The sequence below is a fragment of the Budorcas taxicolor genome, chromosome 10 (genome assembly GCF_023091745.1).
Source record: "Budorcas taxicolor isolate Tak-1 chromosome 10, Takin1.1, whole genome shotgun sequence".
In the NCBI taxonomy this organism is placed as follows: domain Eukaryota; kingdom Metazoa; phylum Chordata; class Mammalia; order Artiodactyla; family Bovidae; genus Budorcas; species Budorcas taxicolor.
This window is the reverse complement of record NC_068919.1, coordinates 41,131,355-41,145,366: the sequence shown is the minus strand read 5'-3', so window position 1 is coordinate 41,145,366 and position 14,012 is coordinate 41,131,355. Positions and strand designations below refer to the sequence as shown.

The 14,012-nt window shown below is 34.8% G+C and overlaps 1 protein-coding gene across 1 annotated transcript in view; it reads left to right on the top strand.

Annotated features, from left to right (window-relative positions):
- POLE2 (DNA polymerase epsilon 2, accessory subunit) overlaps positions 1 to 11,746 on the top strand; it is a 29,812-nt gene extending 18,066 nt beyond the window's left edge. The window contains exons 11-19 of the mRNA XM_052646876.1: positions 1,798 to 1,970; positions 2,537 to 2,626; positions 2,790 to 2,844; positions 3,541 to 3,600; positions 3,687 to 3,764; positions 5,308 to 5,416; positions 6,229 to 6,405; positions 8,470 to 8,537; positions 11,694 to 11,746. Coding sequence (XP_052502836.1) covers positions 1,798 to 1,970; positions 2,537 to 2,626; positions 2,790 to 2,844; positions 3,541 to 3,600; positions 3,687 to 3,764; positions 5,308 to 5,416; positions 6,229 to 6,405; positions 8,470 to 8,537; positions 11,694 to 11,712 — 829 coding nt within the window. The 3' untranslated portion in view covers positions 11,713 to 11,746. The remainder of the gene's footprint in view (positions 1 to 1,797; positions 1,971 to 2,536; positions 2,627 to 2,789; positions 2,845 to 3,540; positions 3,601 to 3,686; positions 3,765 to 5,307; positions 5,417 to 6,228; positions 6,406 to 8,469; positions 8,538 to 11,693) is intronic.
- The last annotated feature ends 2,266 nt before the right edge of the window (positions 11,747 to 14,012 follow it).

The following is a 14,012-nucleotide window of genomic DNA, read 5'->3' as shown; positions in this document are numbered from 1 at the left end:
GGTCATGCCACAGAGAATACAAGCCCACATCAAGCCAGTTTACTTTTAAGTTTGTACTTTTAGTGCTAGTTTGTGGCTAGGTTTACATCATGGTAGGGTTTCTTGGGGCTATATTGAAAGCATAATTGCTGTTGTCTTGGTGTTATAGTTTCATACAAGCCTCAAAATTACTCTTCCGAATGAGAGGTATAAACAAGGACGCTGGCCTTGAGTGTTACCATTTGTTTCAGTTTAGCCAAGCATTCATCTTTGTAATGTCTCAAATAACTGTCTGTTTAAATTGTCCCACTTTCTCTAAATTAAAGTACAGATTTGCTGGGATTCCATTGCCATGTTGTTCTCTTTCACTGGTACAAGACATGTGACTTATGTTTTCTGAGCCTGATGTATTGTTAAAGTTCCTAGAATTCCTAGATCATTTCTTGGGAAAACAGCCTTCCTCTTGCTCTTGTCTTTGAACCTTATATTCCATGAATCAAGGATGGAAGATGTTACTGAGGCCTTTTTAAGCTTTAATTTCTCAAGAATCAGCTTACTAGGTATTTCTGTTTGTAATGTTCTGGTTTATGTAATGTTCTGGTCTTATTTCATTCCTCTGATAACTGCAAGATTGTAACCTAACACCGTCACCTGTTATTGGGATGGCCTCAGGCACGTCACTTAATACTTCTAAACCTGAACCTTGCTTTCTCTTTTGTAAGATAAAGAAAACAGAATCTACCAAGATGAGGTGTTTTATGATTTAATATTACAATCTGTCTGATACCAGTACACATTTCCCTTAAGAGCAAGGTTCAGTATTCCCTAATGCAGTGTTTGCAGTGACTTTATAGGATATAATTACAGTGACTTAATAAGAATATACAGGTTCTATGTCTATTCACTTTTTTGGATGCTGAAAATGAATACATACTGTACAATGCTTTGTAACCTGCTTCATCATCTAATAATATTCAGTCAACATTTTCCATTACCATGAAATTTTTTATTACATGATTTGTGACATTCAGCAATGTACTTTGAGCACATACTATATTGCCAGACTCTGTGCTAGGTGTTGGATTAGGGAGACAGACATTAAATGTCACCCAAATAATTTGCTGATTACAAATTTGATAAGTTCTATGAAAGAGAAGTACAGGGTCCTCCAAGTGTGTGTAATGGGGAAATCTGACTTCTGTTGCGATCCTCATGGGACAGTTCTGTGGGATAGTATTCAACATTTAAACTGAGGACTGTAGAATGGCAGCCGGTGAAGGGTGGGTGGCAAGAGCAGTGGAGGCTGGGAGTGCAGATCACTCGTTTCCATTTTGAGCAAGCTTTAGTGTTTCTTCCAGATTTTCACAATTCTGGGATGTAGATAAGTCTCTGTAGACATCTTTAAATTCTTAGAACAGATATCTAGAAGTGAAATTGCTGGTCAAATGGCTAGCACTTTTTTTTGAGACTTTTATTAGTTATTATTCAAATTGAGTACCTATTTCTCCTACTTTCAACTATATAAGGAAATTATGATTTATTTTAATATTTGCTTTAGTAAGTTTTAAAAGGTCCAGATATAGTTTACTTATCTTACTTTGTTGACTGCCTCAGTATTGCTTCCTTTCTCATTCTAGAATGTTTAAGTAAACTTGTTTGCTTTTTAAGTGGTACAAATAATACATTTGCATGGTACAGTTTACGTTGATGGGAAAATAACCTCATTAGATAGACAGAAGCTTAATTTGTAGAATTAGCAGAAAAATATCTTCAACAGAATATAGGATAGAAGGTAATAATTGTGTTATAATTACCTAGGGCATACTATGGAAATATTAATTTTTTCGGAGGGCCTTCTAATACATCTGTGAAGACTTCTGCAAAACTAAAACAACTAGAGGATGAGAATAAAGATGCCATGTTTGTCTTTATATCTGATGTTTGGTTGGACCAAGTAGAAGTATTGGAAAAACTTCACATCATGTTTTCTGGTAAGTGTCATTTGTTTCTATTCTTTTTTATGAGAGCTCATGTCTTAAAACTAAATTCTTTTAAAAAAAAAGGTATCTTTTTGAGTAGTCTATTTTTGTTAAAAAAGTTGATTCAGCAGTGAAATATTTTAAATAAATTCATCTTAAACAGTTACATTTTTACATTTGAAAAATAACTGTATGTGTGTGTTCATGATAAATAAGAATTAGTCCTAAAACAGTACAAGAGTGGATAACAGCTTAGACTTTGGAGTTTGACAGAGCTGAGTTTAAACTGCAGCCTAATACTTTGGGCAGGTTACGTAATCTCTCTCTCAGTTTAGAGGGATGTTGTGAGGATTAATCAAGCCATTGCAGGGCCTGCCACAAAATAAGTACTCAATAAATGGGCACTATTATTACTATTTTTTATAAGAAGTTGTTATTAAAATAAGGTATTGCTTTTAGACAGTAAGGTTTTATTATTAAAAACTCACGGCTAAAAAAAGAAAAAAGCTTATGGCTAAAAGATTTTAATATGATTTCTAGACCAGAAAAGTGATGCTCATTTATTCTTTTATTTTTAGGTTATTCACCAGCACCTCCAACCTGCTTTATTCTGTGTGGTAATTTTTCATCTGCACCTTATGGAAAAAATCAAGTTCAAGCTTTGAAAGGTATTAAGGATCTATTTAATAAGTGTTCCTACATTTATATAAACTAAAATAATCTATATTAATTTAAATTTATTAATAATATGTAGAGTTGTATCTGGTCAAATAAAATTTGATTTATGCATATCATATGCAAATTAAATTCAATATCCCTTTAAAATTTTAGATTCCCTAAAAACTTTGGCAGATATAATATGCGAATACCCAAATATTCATCAAAGGTAATGATTTTTGTTGCTATATTTTTTCATTTAAAGGGTTATTTGAGAAACAAAAATAAATCCTAATTTAAGAAATGAGTGGAAGAAAAAGTTGAGAAAATTAGTATAGCTGGGAGATAAAATTATCCTTCTATCACAATAATATATGTTACATTCTAGTAGAGATTTATATTGAAAAGTATTAAATGGAAGAGTGATAATTTCAACCATAATCCAAATTTCTTGATGACATTATTACTCCAACGGTCTAGAACTATACTCTTTAATATAATAGTCACTGGCCACATGGATCTCTTTAAATTTAAAGCTATAGCATTTAAAGGAATTGCCTGGTGGTCCAGTGGTTAGGACTCTGTGCTTTCACTGAGGAGGGGTCTGGATTCGATCCTGGTCAGGGAACTCAAAGAACCCTATAAACCTGGCAGTGCGACCTAAAATAAAAAAACTAAAGAAAAAAAATTCAGTCACACTAGCCACAGTTCAAGTACTCAGTAATTAAGCAATACAGATATAGAACACTTCCATCATTGCAAAAAGATCTATTGGATGGTATTGGTCTAGAGACTTCTATTAGTTCATTTATTAAAATGTACGAAATTTTAAAATTTTATAATTAAAGGCAATAACTTGGTTTTAGACTATTGGGTAGCAGTATGATAATATTTTTAGAATGAATTATGTTGAATTTTGCTACAGTAGTCGTTTTGTGTTTGTACCCGGCCCAGAGGATCCTGGATTTGGTTCCATCTTACCAAGGTAAGTTTTATTCAGATATTTGCAACAGTAAAGAAAACTTCGTAAACTAAAAAATATATACTGTATCATCTTTATTGTATTTATAGGCCACCATTTGCTGAAAGCATCACTAATGAATTCAGGCAAAGAGTACCATTTTCAGTTTTTACTACTAATCCTTGCAGGTAAATATTAGTATTTTGTATTGTGGTTTTTTTTTTAACCTTTCATTTAAAAATTAACCTATTTCTTAAAATTTGTCTGTAGATTTTGGTTGTCATGGGATAAAAAGGAAATTTCTTTTTATTTTAGGTTTCTCAGAACTTTAACAATGCTTTAACTGTATTTAAATAATTCACTAACATTGAATTTAGAAACTTAATAATGGATAGAGATTTTAAAATAGATATTCCGATTATACATCCTTTAAGAAAAGTTACAGTGGAAGAATGGAAAGATTACGCATTTACTGTATGTGCCACAGTGACCATAGGTTCTTACAGAGGGAATGCTTTCAGTCTTGGGTTCCCTCTCTTTTCTACCTACATTCACTCCTTCGGTGACTTTATCCAGTCCATGAGCTTTAAATATCCTGTATGTATTGACAACTCCCACGTTGATATCTCTCTCTCAAACCCTCTCCCTGACTCCAGACACACATATTCAGTTGCCTACACATCATCTCCCCGTGGATGTCTAATAAACAACTTCAAACCAAACTTCTAATCTTCTTCCCCTATCAGCCCCACCCTGTCCTGTAGCTTTCCTCATTGTAGTTCTGAACATCTTGATCCTGCCTATCATTCATTCAGGCCGATCTTCGGGGTTTCTCCTCACATGCAGCCTTTTAGGAAGTCCTTCAAAAATCTGAAGGAAGACTTCAAACATTTATATCCTGAATCTGGCCATTTCTCTATAGTTCCCCCTCTATGACCCTCTGCCATCTTCTCTAGCCTTGACTACTGTAATAGCCTCCTCACTGGTCTCTAGCTTCCACTCCTGCTCCTCCGTAGTCTGCCCTCAACCATGTCAGAGAGATCCTTTAAACCAGAAGGCATATCACACTGCCCTTACAGATTCAGAAAGATGGACCATCGTTTTATTTGGTAACAGCCCATATCCTATGCAATGGTGGTCGTGGCCCTGGTGACCTGGCCCCGTCTCCTCTGTGATTTCTTCTCCTCTTTTATTCCAGCGACTCCAGCCTCCTTTTGTTCTTCAGATGTGCCAGGCATGGTTTATCCTAGGGCCTCTGCTCTGCCTGCTCCCTCTGCCTGCCTCTGCGTGTCTGCATGACTCTCTCACTTCTTCAACTCTGTGCTCAAATCAAATTTCATTATGAGTCCTACCTGTTCCAGTCCCCCTATTAAATACTCCAGCCTTTGACCTTCTCTTCCTGCAAATGATCCCTGTTAGTCTTTTGCTTTTTGCTGTATACTTAATCATCTCTCAACATACTATTAATTTTCATGTCTGTTGTTTATCGTCTCTGAATGCCCACCCCCAGTAGAATGAACTGCATCAGGGCTGGGGTCTTTTTGTTTTGTTCACTCATCCCTAAAGTAATGCTAGACACATATAGAAAGCTCAATAAATTACTGTCAAATGCATGGATGAATAGATTATGGTTGAATTTGAAGTGGGCATGTATTATAAAACATCTTGCCTTTGAAATTACATTATATTTTTTTCTGAGGAAGTCACATTCAACTACCATTTTCATTTCAGAATTCAGTATTGTACACAAGAAATTATTGTCTTTCGTGAAGACTTAGTGAATAAAATGTGCAGAAACTGTGTCCGTTTTCCCAGTAGCAGTTTGGATATTCCTAATCATGTAAGTTAAGCACTTCTTTATTAAGGTATCTTACATGTGACTTTATATAAAATTTTAAGTCACTTAATCACTTGCCCTTTTGTTTTTTGTTTATAGTTCAAAATAATTTCAACACGCTTTTGTCCGTAAGGTAATTTTTGTTCCCTAAATCAGTGTTTCTCAGTTTTCTTATTGAGGTATCCCCTAATGGACAGAAGAAAGTGCAGAACAAGCAGGAAATTTCTTTGGAGCTTCCTGTTTTGCCTTTAGAACTCACAAATCTTACATCATACTTATATATATTTAAAGAAAATGTGTTTTTAATCATGTTTATTAAATATTTCCTATGATATGCCCATATTAGGAAGATGTTGTGTTTATCGAGATTCCCTGACATACAGCTGTCAATCACTGGTTACATGTATCCTCATTTATAAGTTTGGAAATAGATCACACACAGCATTTTTAGTATGTATTTTATAACCTTCAATGTGTATGTAGGTCAAGTATATATTCTTGGCATTACCTAAGCTGTGGAATTATTTTTAGATGAACAGAATTAGGAAATGAGTTTATTGTACAGCTAAAAATATAACTGCTCCAAAATGACTCTTTGGGGAAGTAGCTTTTATAGTATTGTGAAAACTCATAAATTTCTCCTAAAATACAGGATAATTTCGTATCAGTGTTCCCAAAGCTTTGTGATTCAGTTTTCCCAAATGTTTCTCAAATTTTATAAGTCTCTTTGGTAATCAGTATTTAATTTGAAATTCTCTGTTCTCTTTTAGCTTTTACAAATGCACTGAAGTTTGTTTTGTGTCGTTCTTTTGTAGTTTGTAAAGACTGTCTTATCCCAAGGACACCTGACTCCTCTCCCTCTCTATGTCTGTCCAGTGTATTGGGCATATGACTATGCTCTGAGAGTGTACCCTGTGCCTGACCTACTTGTCATCGCAGACAAATATGATCCTTTTACTTTGACCAATACCGAATGCCTCTGCATAAACCCTGTAAGAATGTAGTTAACATTATGTATCATAATTTGTCAAGATTAGAGTGTTACTTCTTTCAAGTATATGTTTAATCAGTTACTGTTGGAGTAAAAACATACCATCAATGAAATAACAGAATTAATTTGGTATAAAGAGAAAATTTTTAAACTTTCAAAAGAACATGTGACTATAAAGTAATGTGACTTAGTCTTAAAAAAAAAAGTGCACCATTATAAATCCAAATGCATATTTTCCCCTTCAGAGTAATTTGCCTTGGGATTCCTTTCTGGAAATTACTTTCAGAGTATATATCCTGTGTTCTGTACACATATTACTGGTACTTGTCCATTGAGGGTGTTTTGTTTATTGTTTTTTTTTTTTTTAGAAATTGTCCAGGTCTCCAAAATCTAAGCCTGATGAATGTTGAAATTCTTACTGGGACACACTTCAATATTTCATTTTTATGTAGAACCTTGAAATGCTTCAGAATCCTGAAGTTGCTTCTGAATTTCTGTAGAAGTATAACTGACTTTTTGAACTTGGGGGTTAAATGCTGCATAAATGTTGCTATTTATACCAAGTATCTTCACTAGTGATTTTTAATATGTATGCTTCCTTGATTCTTATGAATTTTAGACTTTAATTTTTTGGTTCTTTTTTTTTTTAAATCTAGGTCACTTTTAGAAATATCATCCCTTACTGCTTTTCTCACACATTTATTTTGTCCAGCTTCTTCAACCACACAACTATTGACATTTTGAACCAGATAATTGTTTTGGGCACTGTCCTGTTCATTTCAGGGTGTTTAGCAGCATCCCTGACTTCCACCCAGTAGATGCCAGTAGCAGCCCCCAGTTTTAACAATCGAAAATGTCCTTAGGTATCTGCCAAATGTCTCTAGGGGACAGAACTGACCCTGGTTGGGAACTACTGGTATAAGGATGTACACAATTGATTTGGTTTCATTGTTTTTGTAATTTGTGGCCTAATTTTTACAGAATCTTTATTCATATTTCAATATTGTTATAATGAGGCTATTTCCTTATTTAAACTGAACTCTTTGTGTGTTCTCATAGTTAATGCTGCATTTGAAAACACTTTATTTCTGAATTTTTCTTCTTTTTCATCTTGTAAATGAGTAAACCACCATTTTATATTATTTATACCTTTGTGGACAAGCTCAAAACTTTTTTTAAAAATAATTTATTTTTGGCTGCACCGGCTCTTTGGTGCTACATGTGGGCTTTCTCTAGTTGTGGCGAATGGGGACTATGCTCTAGTTGCAGTGCCTGGACTTCTCTTTGCAGTGGCTTCTCTTGTTGCAGAGCATAGGCTCTAGGGTGAGCGGGCTTCAGCAGCTGTGCTACCAGGCTCTAGAGCACAGGCTCAGTAGTTGTGGTGCATGGGCTTAGTTCCCCTGCAGCACATGGGATCTTCCAGGGGCAAGGATTGAACCCACGTCTCCTGCAGTAGCAGGTGGATTCTTAACCGCTGGACCACCAGAGAAGTCCCTAAAACTTGGTCTTGACATTGTTTCATCCTTTCTTGATACTTATTCCCATTAATGAATGCCTGCAATAGGCCACGTTTTGAGCTAGTGCCAGGGACACAAAGATTGCAAAGGTAAGAGTCTGCTTTATTTAGAGTTTACTAATGGACAGTTGTATATGTGACTCTGCTCTGTTGCTTTGAGGGGACCATGGTGGGGCATCAATCCCAGGTTTTCACTAGGGAGAGGGGCAGGAAAGATTTCTTGAACAGGATGTTTGAGTCTCTTATATGCTTACTAAGCATCATTCAGTACTGCTTATTTCTTAAACTTAAGCAGACCCACTCCTCAGCATTTCTGGCCACATTTTTTAGCATGACTGTTCTGGTCAACTTTACTTTTTCCTTCTAGTGGAGATACTTTAATAGTAATATTTTTTTATCTACAAAGAGCATACAGAAATTTGTCTCCTTACTTTATAGTCACATCTTGTACCTTCATCTTTAAGCCACGAGTGAGGAATTTGATTTTAAAAATAGGGGTTCTTTTTTTAAAAGTTGAGTATTCACTTATGGTTATTTTTCTCTCCAAAGGGCTCTTTTCCAAGAAGTGGATTTTCATTCAAAGTTTTTTATCCTTCCAATAAGATAGTAGAAGATAGGTAAGTGTGCCTTCAGAAACAGCTGTCTCTTGGCATAATACTGCTAAAAATCAGATGTTCTGAAGGTGTGCTGAGTTTTTAAAAAATTACTACAGTAGCTCATTGGCAGTGTTCTAGGCTGAACTTATTGTGTTCATGCTGTGTGACACAGAATTATATGTACTTGATGGCACATTTGTATGAGATACACCAAGAACTGTTTTCTGCGGGAAATCTCAGATTGGCTGTAGGGCTGGGCTAGTTCTTTTATAGGCTGACTCGTGATGAGGTTATTATTCCGAAAGGGCAGTCTTGCCTTCCACATGTGAAAGTCCCTCAATCATGTCTGACTCTTTGAGACCCCCTGGACTATACAGTCCATGGAATTCTCCAGGCCAGAATACTGGAGGGGGTGGCCTTTCCCTTCTCCAGGGGATCTTCTAAACCCAGGGATCAATCTTAGGTCTTCAGTATTGCAGGCAGATTCTTTACCAGCTGAGCCACTCAAAACCCAAGTAATCTGCCTTAAATTGGCAGGAAAGAATTGTTGGTGTGGGGAGGTCCTGAGGAAAAAAAGAATAATTACCTGGTGGGTAGTAGTTTTCAGAGGGTGTCCTATAGACCACATGCATGAGAATCCTCTGAGGTCCATGTTAAAAGTGTTGAATTACAAGATCCCATCCCAACCTTATTAAATGTCTCTCCAGTTGTAGCACCCAGAAATGTGCATTTTTAACAGTTCCCCTTAGATACAGGCATCCTAACATGTGATTTCTCCATTAATTGTATTTTGTTTCCCACCAGTTAAGAACAGTAACCAAATACCTCCAGGTTCTTGTTAGAGAATATAATCTTGACACTCAACCTTTTTTTACTTTTTATAATTAACAAATTTATTTAAATGAAAGCACAAATACATGATAAAAATTTCAAACAATGCTTAAAAGTATAAAATAGAGAAAGAAAACATACCTCTACTTCATAACCCTGAAATCATGATTAATAGTTTCTTATATATATTTCTTGAAAAAAATTTTTTGCATTATTTTTGCTGCTCAGTATTCATGGAGGAAAAAGTCTGTTCACTTTGGGACACACTAAATTTTATTATTGGATTCGGTCATTTGACATGTATTTGATTCTTACTGCATTCCAGGCACAGCTTAGTTTTTGGAATATAACCAGCCAGATACTCTTGAAAGTCACTGATATTCTAGCCTCTGTTCCATAAACTGAACATATGTTTGACTTTAGTTAACAATGAATCCTTAAAGAAATTTTTTAAATTTGGAATGCTTTTAGGTAAGGGCAAACACTCTTACCCTGTCTCAACTACTCCCTGTTGTTGACAGTGATTTTGTGACCCCAGGATTAAGCTACCTCTGAAGCATATTTTGTCCATCTTTCAAAACAATCTTTGGCTGCACTATGCCAGATTTCAGAATCTTAGTTCCCAAACCAGAGATCAAACCCATGACCTTGTCAGTGAACATGCAGGGTCCTAACCACTGGACCACCAGGGAATTCCGTTTTGTCCACCTTTAGATTGACTTTTACTGAACTGAGTTTTGTTGTAAATTAACAGACATATGAAACTTATTCTGCTATGAAAACCAATAGTGAGCACTTTCAACAGGTCTCAGAACAAAAGAAATCTGTGCCTGTCCCAAGCAGCTGTCCATTTTCATCTTAGGAAGACTGTACATCTGATAGACTCCCTTTGCTTTCGCTGCCAGGAGCACTGCTAAGTGTGCAGCCCACCTCTACCGCAGCAGGAGTTACTAGCATAAACGTTGGCTGTGGCTCTGGCCTCATCTTCTTTGATCTGTATTTTTCTCTTACCTGAATTTCCTTCTTAACTTTTATCCTTTTATTATATCTATCTTAGCAAACCATTTAATATTCTAGAGATAGAAAAACCACAATAGGATTTAACTGATTTATGAATTATGATGGCACAGGACACTTCAGTTAAATTTCTTATAATGTTTCCTGAATGACATGCAGAATTGTTTAGTGTTTTAAGTACTGTATACAGACTTCTATGACAGTTCTTAATATGCCTATGACAGTTCTTAATATGCTGTATGAGAAGTCACTTATGTGCTTGTCCCTCTTAAAGTTTCTAGCATAGGCCTTGACTTGAAGTTGATACTATTGTTGACATAGTTGGTCCATTTATCATCTGTGGAGTCAGATACTAAAACCCTTGACCTAATTTCCAAACTATAATTTAGTAGTGATAATTTGAGGAATTTTTTCAGTGCTAGATCGAACAAGTTGATGTATGCTTTTTTCCCTTGTTTTGAAAGAGAGAAAAAATTTTTATGATACAGTGAAATAATTTTGTGAAATAACTTATATTTATAAATAATAGTTTCTCCTAAAAAGAATTTTTTCTTAGAATATTTGTGAAATCATATTTTAGAGTTAACATAGAAATGTAGCCAAAGTAGACTGAGGGTTAATCCTGTTTCAACACGTGCTTTCAAATATAGTTGTTTTATTTAAAAACATAATGTTAGTGATATACAGGAGAAACACCCATTCTCACACAATAGTCGGTCAGAATAAAAATGGTAAAAAAAAACCACACAAACCTCTACAGAGGGCAATTGAACAAGATTTCTTAAGACCTCAACTGCATATACCATCTATTTCATTTCTAGGAATTTATCCTACAGGTATACTTGGGTTTATGCATAAAAGTGGGTACAGCTGTTTTTACTGTAGTTTTTATAACAGCAAAACAAATAGTTTAAATATATACCCATTTAAAAGTTATATTCTGACTTTTCTAATTTACATTAATTTCAATAAAGGATTAGTTAAAATTATAAATATATCGTGTATTTATTACTAATTGAAAAAAAGGCATAGAATAGTGTTCATGTATTCTACCACTTGTGTTTGTGTTTTTAAAGCATTTACCCCTACACATGCTTATATCCAATTAGATAGTCCTTTATATATGATTAGACAGTCTTTGTAAGGATATAACTGTTGCTTCTAGAGAACAGGAATAGAGTGAGACAGACTTATTTTCTACTGTGTCCCCTTTGGAATTTGGAGCAATGTGCATGTATTGACCTATTTTTAAAATTAAAACTAGATATTAAGAAATGTATAACTTAGCTTTCCAAGATGTTTAATTTTGTGAATATTTTCTATTTTCAGCAAACTTCAAGGGTTTTGAGATTCTTAGACCATCTGAAGAAACAGAATTCATCAATCATCTGCTTATTTTATGTAATTTTGTTATTAAACTATAATAAAATTATGGTAAACTTTAGAATGTCCTGTTTAAATTTCTATTTATAACTTTATAAACATGATGGTATACTTTACAAAGTTTCACAGGAAAAATATTTTCTGTATAATCATAAGGAAAATATGAAAATGTGTAAAAATACATAATATAAGTATATATTTGTATATAAAAATTTAAATTTCATTATTTCTATACTAGTTATATGCTTGGATATGAATTTGAGCAAACTCTAGGAGATAGTGAAGGAGAGGGGAGCCTGGCGTGGGAGCGATTGAACAATTCACATGCTAACTGTTCACCATAAGAGTCTTAATAGTGTATTTAATAATTTCAAATTGTTTAAATTTCAAGTCATAGAATTTATTCTAATGATAGTGAAAACGATGTTTCAGGATATTACTGTGGTATTCAATACATTACCTTTTGCACTGAAAATTTAAAAACATTGTCCCCACAGTTTTTACCTTTAAGAGAAGTAATATTCACTTTGAAGCAGCCCTGTTTTTCTATTTTGGGCATAACCACTTAATACCATCCCCTTATCTTTTAATTTATGGCAGGAACTACAATGAGAGCCCAGAAATCAATCTGAGTGATAGGACATTGTTAAAGGTACAAAGAGTGTTTCAAACATAGGAATAATCTTAATATTATAGACAACTTGGAATGGAAGACCCTTCTTTCAAAGAAACTTAGCTTTGGGGGGAAGAGATACTAATAAAACTAAAATGACATTGAAGAAAATTCCTCAAGAAATTTAATCTGCATACTGTGATAAGCGAATTGTGGTTAAGGATGAAGTGGCAATTTGAGATATGGTTTGAGGATGTAAATTTTCAAAATATTAGAAAAGACCTGATGTTAAAACAGCAAGATAGAGCTTTAATCTCAAGAATATTAAAGCCTGGAAATTTTGATTAAAAGTGAAATCAAGGCATAATTCCAAAAGCTACTAGATTACTTGGAAAAATTTACAATCTAGGCCTTGAAACTGGTACTGAAATAGACACTGCCAGATTGTTGGTCTAGTTTCAAGAACCATAGAGCTAAACATGATTTCTTTAGGAACACATTTAATGCCTAGAAATACAGGGTGCCTTAGGGGTTAGCAAGGTGAAGAAAGATGAAGCAGAGCAGTTAACTATGAGCAGGTAAATTACCAGAATTATAATTATTAGAATAAGACAGGAATTAAAACCAGTTAGTGGTGGACATTGACTGGAAATTAAAAGGAAGCATGGATCTGAAAAATGGGGTAGCAGACAAACAGTACTGCAGGAGTACCCAGAGCTAATACTGTGAGGACCAACAGAGAGGTGGTGTGCTCGCCTACTTGGTGTTTAATCAGCATGGCTGACCTCACCTCAGAGATCTGGGTCTAAAGCACCATCATGTGACATTATGCCTTAAGAGGCCAGGTAGATCACACAAGAGGGGAGCGGGTTGAGATTTCTGTGCTATGAAAAAAGCCAACACTTGGTCTCAGTGTGGGGAAACCACAGGAACTGTATCTGATGAGGTAGGAGGAAAACCTGGATAGTGTTGTCACTGAGGTAATGCCAACATGATGTTAAATGTTGCTGAGGCTGTCAACAAAATGAGAACAGAAAAATGATCACTGAATTTAACAACTACCAATTAATAACTACTTCAGTCAATAAATGTTCTTCTATAATATCAATTCGAATGGCTGCTTAGAATCCCATTGTATGGCTCTACCCAAATCTGCTCAACCAGTCCCACTGTTGAATTCTTAGATTCTTCCCAAACCTTTAGAATCGTAATAGTGCCTTGAGCATGTTTTTAGAATTGGAATTTCTGCATTAAAAAAAGGATGCACATTCTAAAGGCTTTTGATATAGATACCAAACTACTTTCTAGAAAAATTTTAATATAAATTCTACCACCCCAAGGAAATAGAGTAATTTTTTTTAAAGAAAGCCTTTTCCATTTTTATAGGTGATATGTGGTATCTTATATTTGCATTTTTATTATTAACAAAGTAATGTTTGCTGATGATTGGTTATTTATGAATAACCTGCACATAACTCTCACACCAAGTGAGAGTTGTAAATAGGGTAAATTGGTGAAATATCTAGACGAGTGAAATGTTGATTTAGCGAAGTGAATAAAGCAGAAAAACTTACGATAGAATCACAGTTTGTGACTGCTGGGTGGTGCATTAGCTGTGTGACCTTGGTGAGGTAACTTTTCAGGTCTCATCT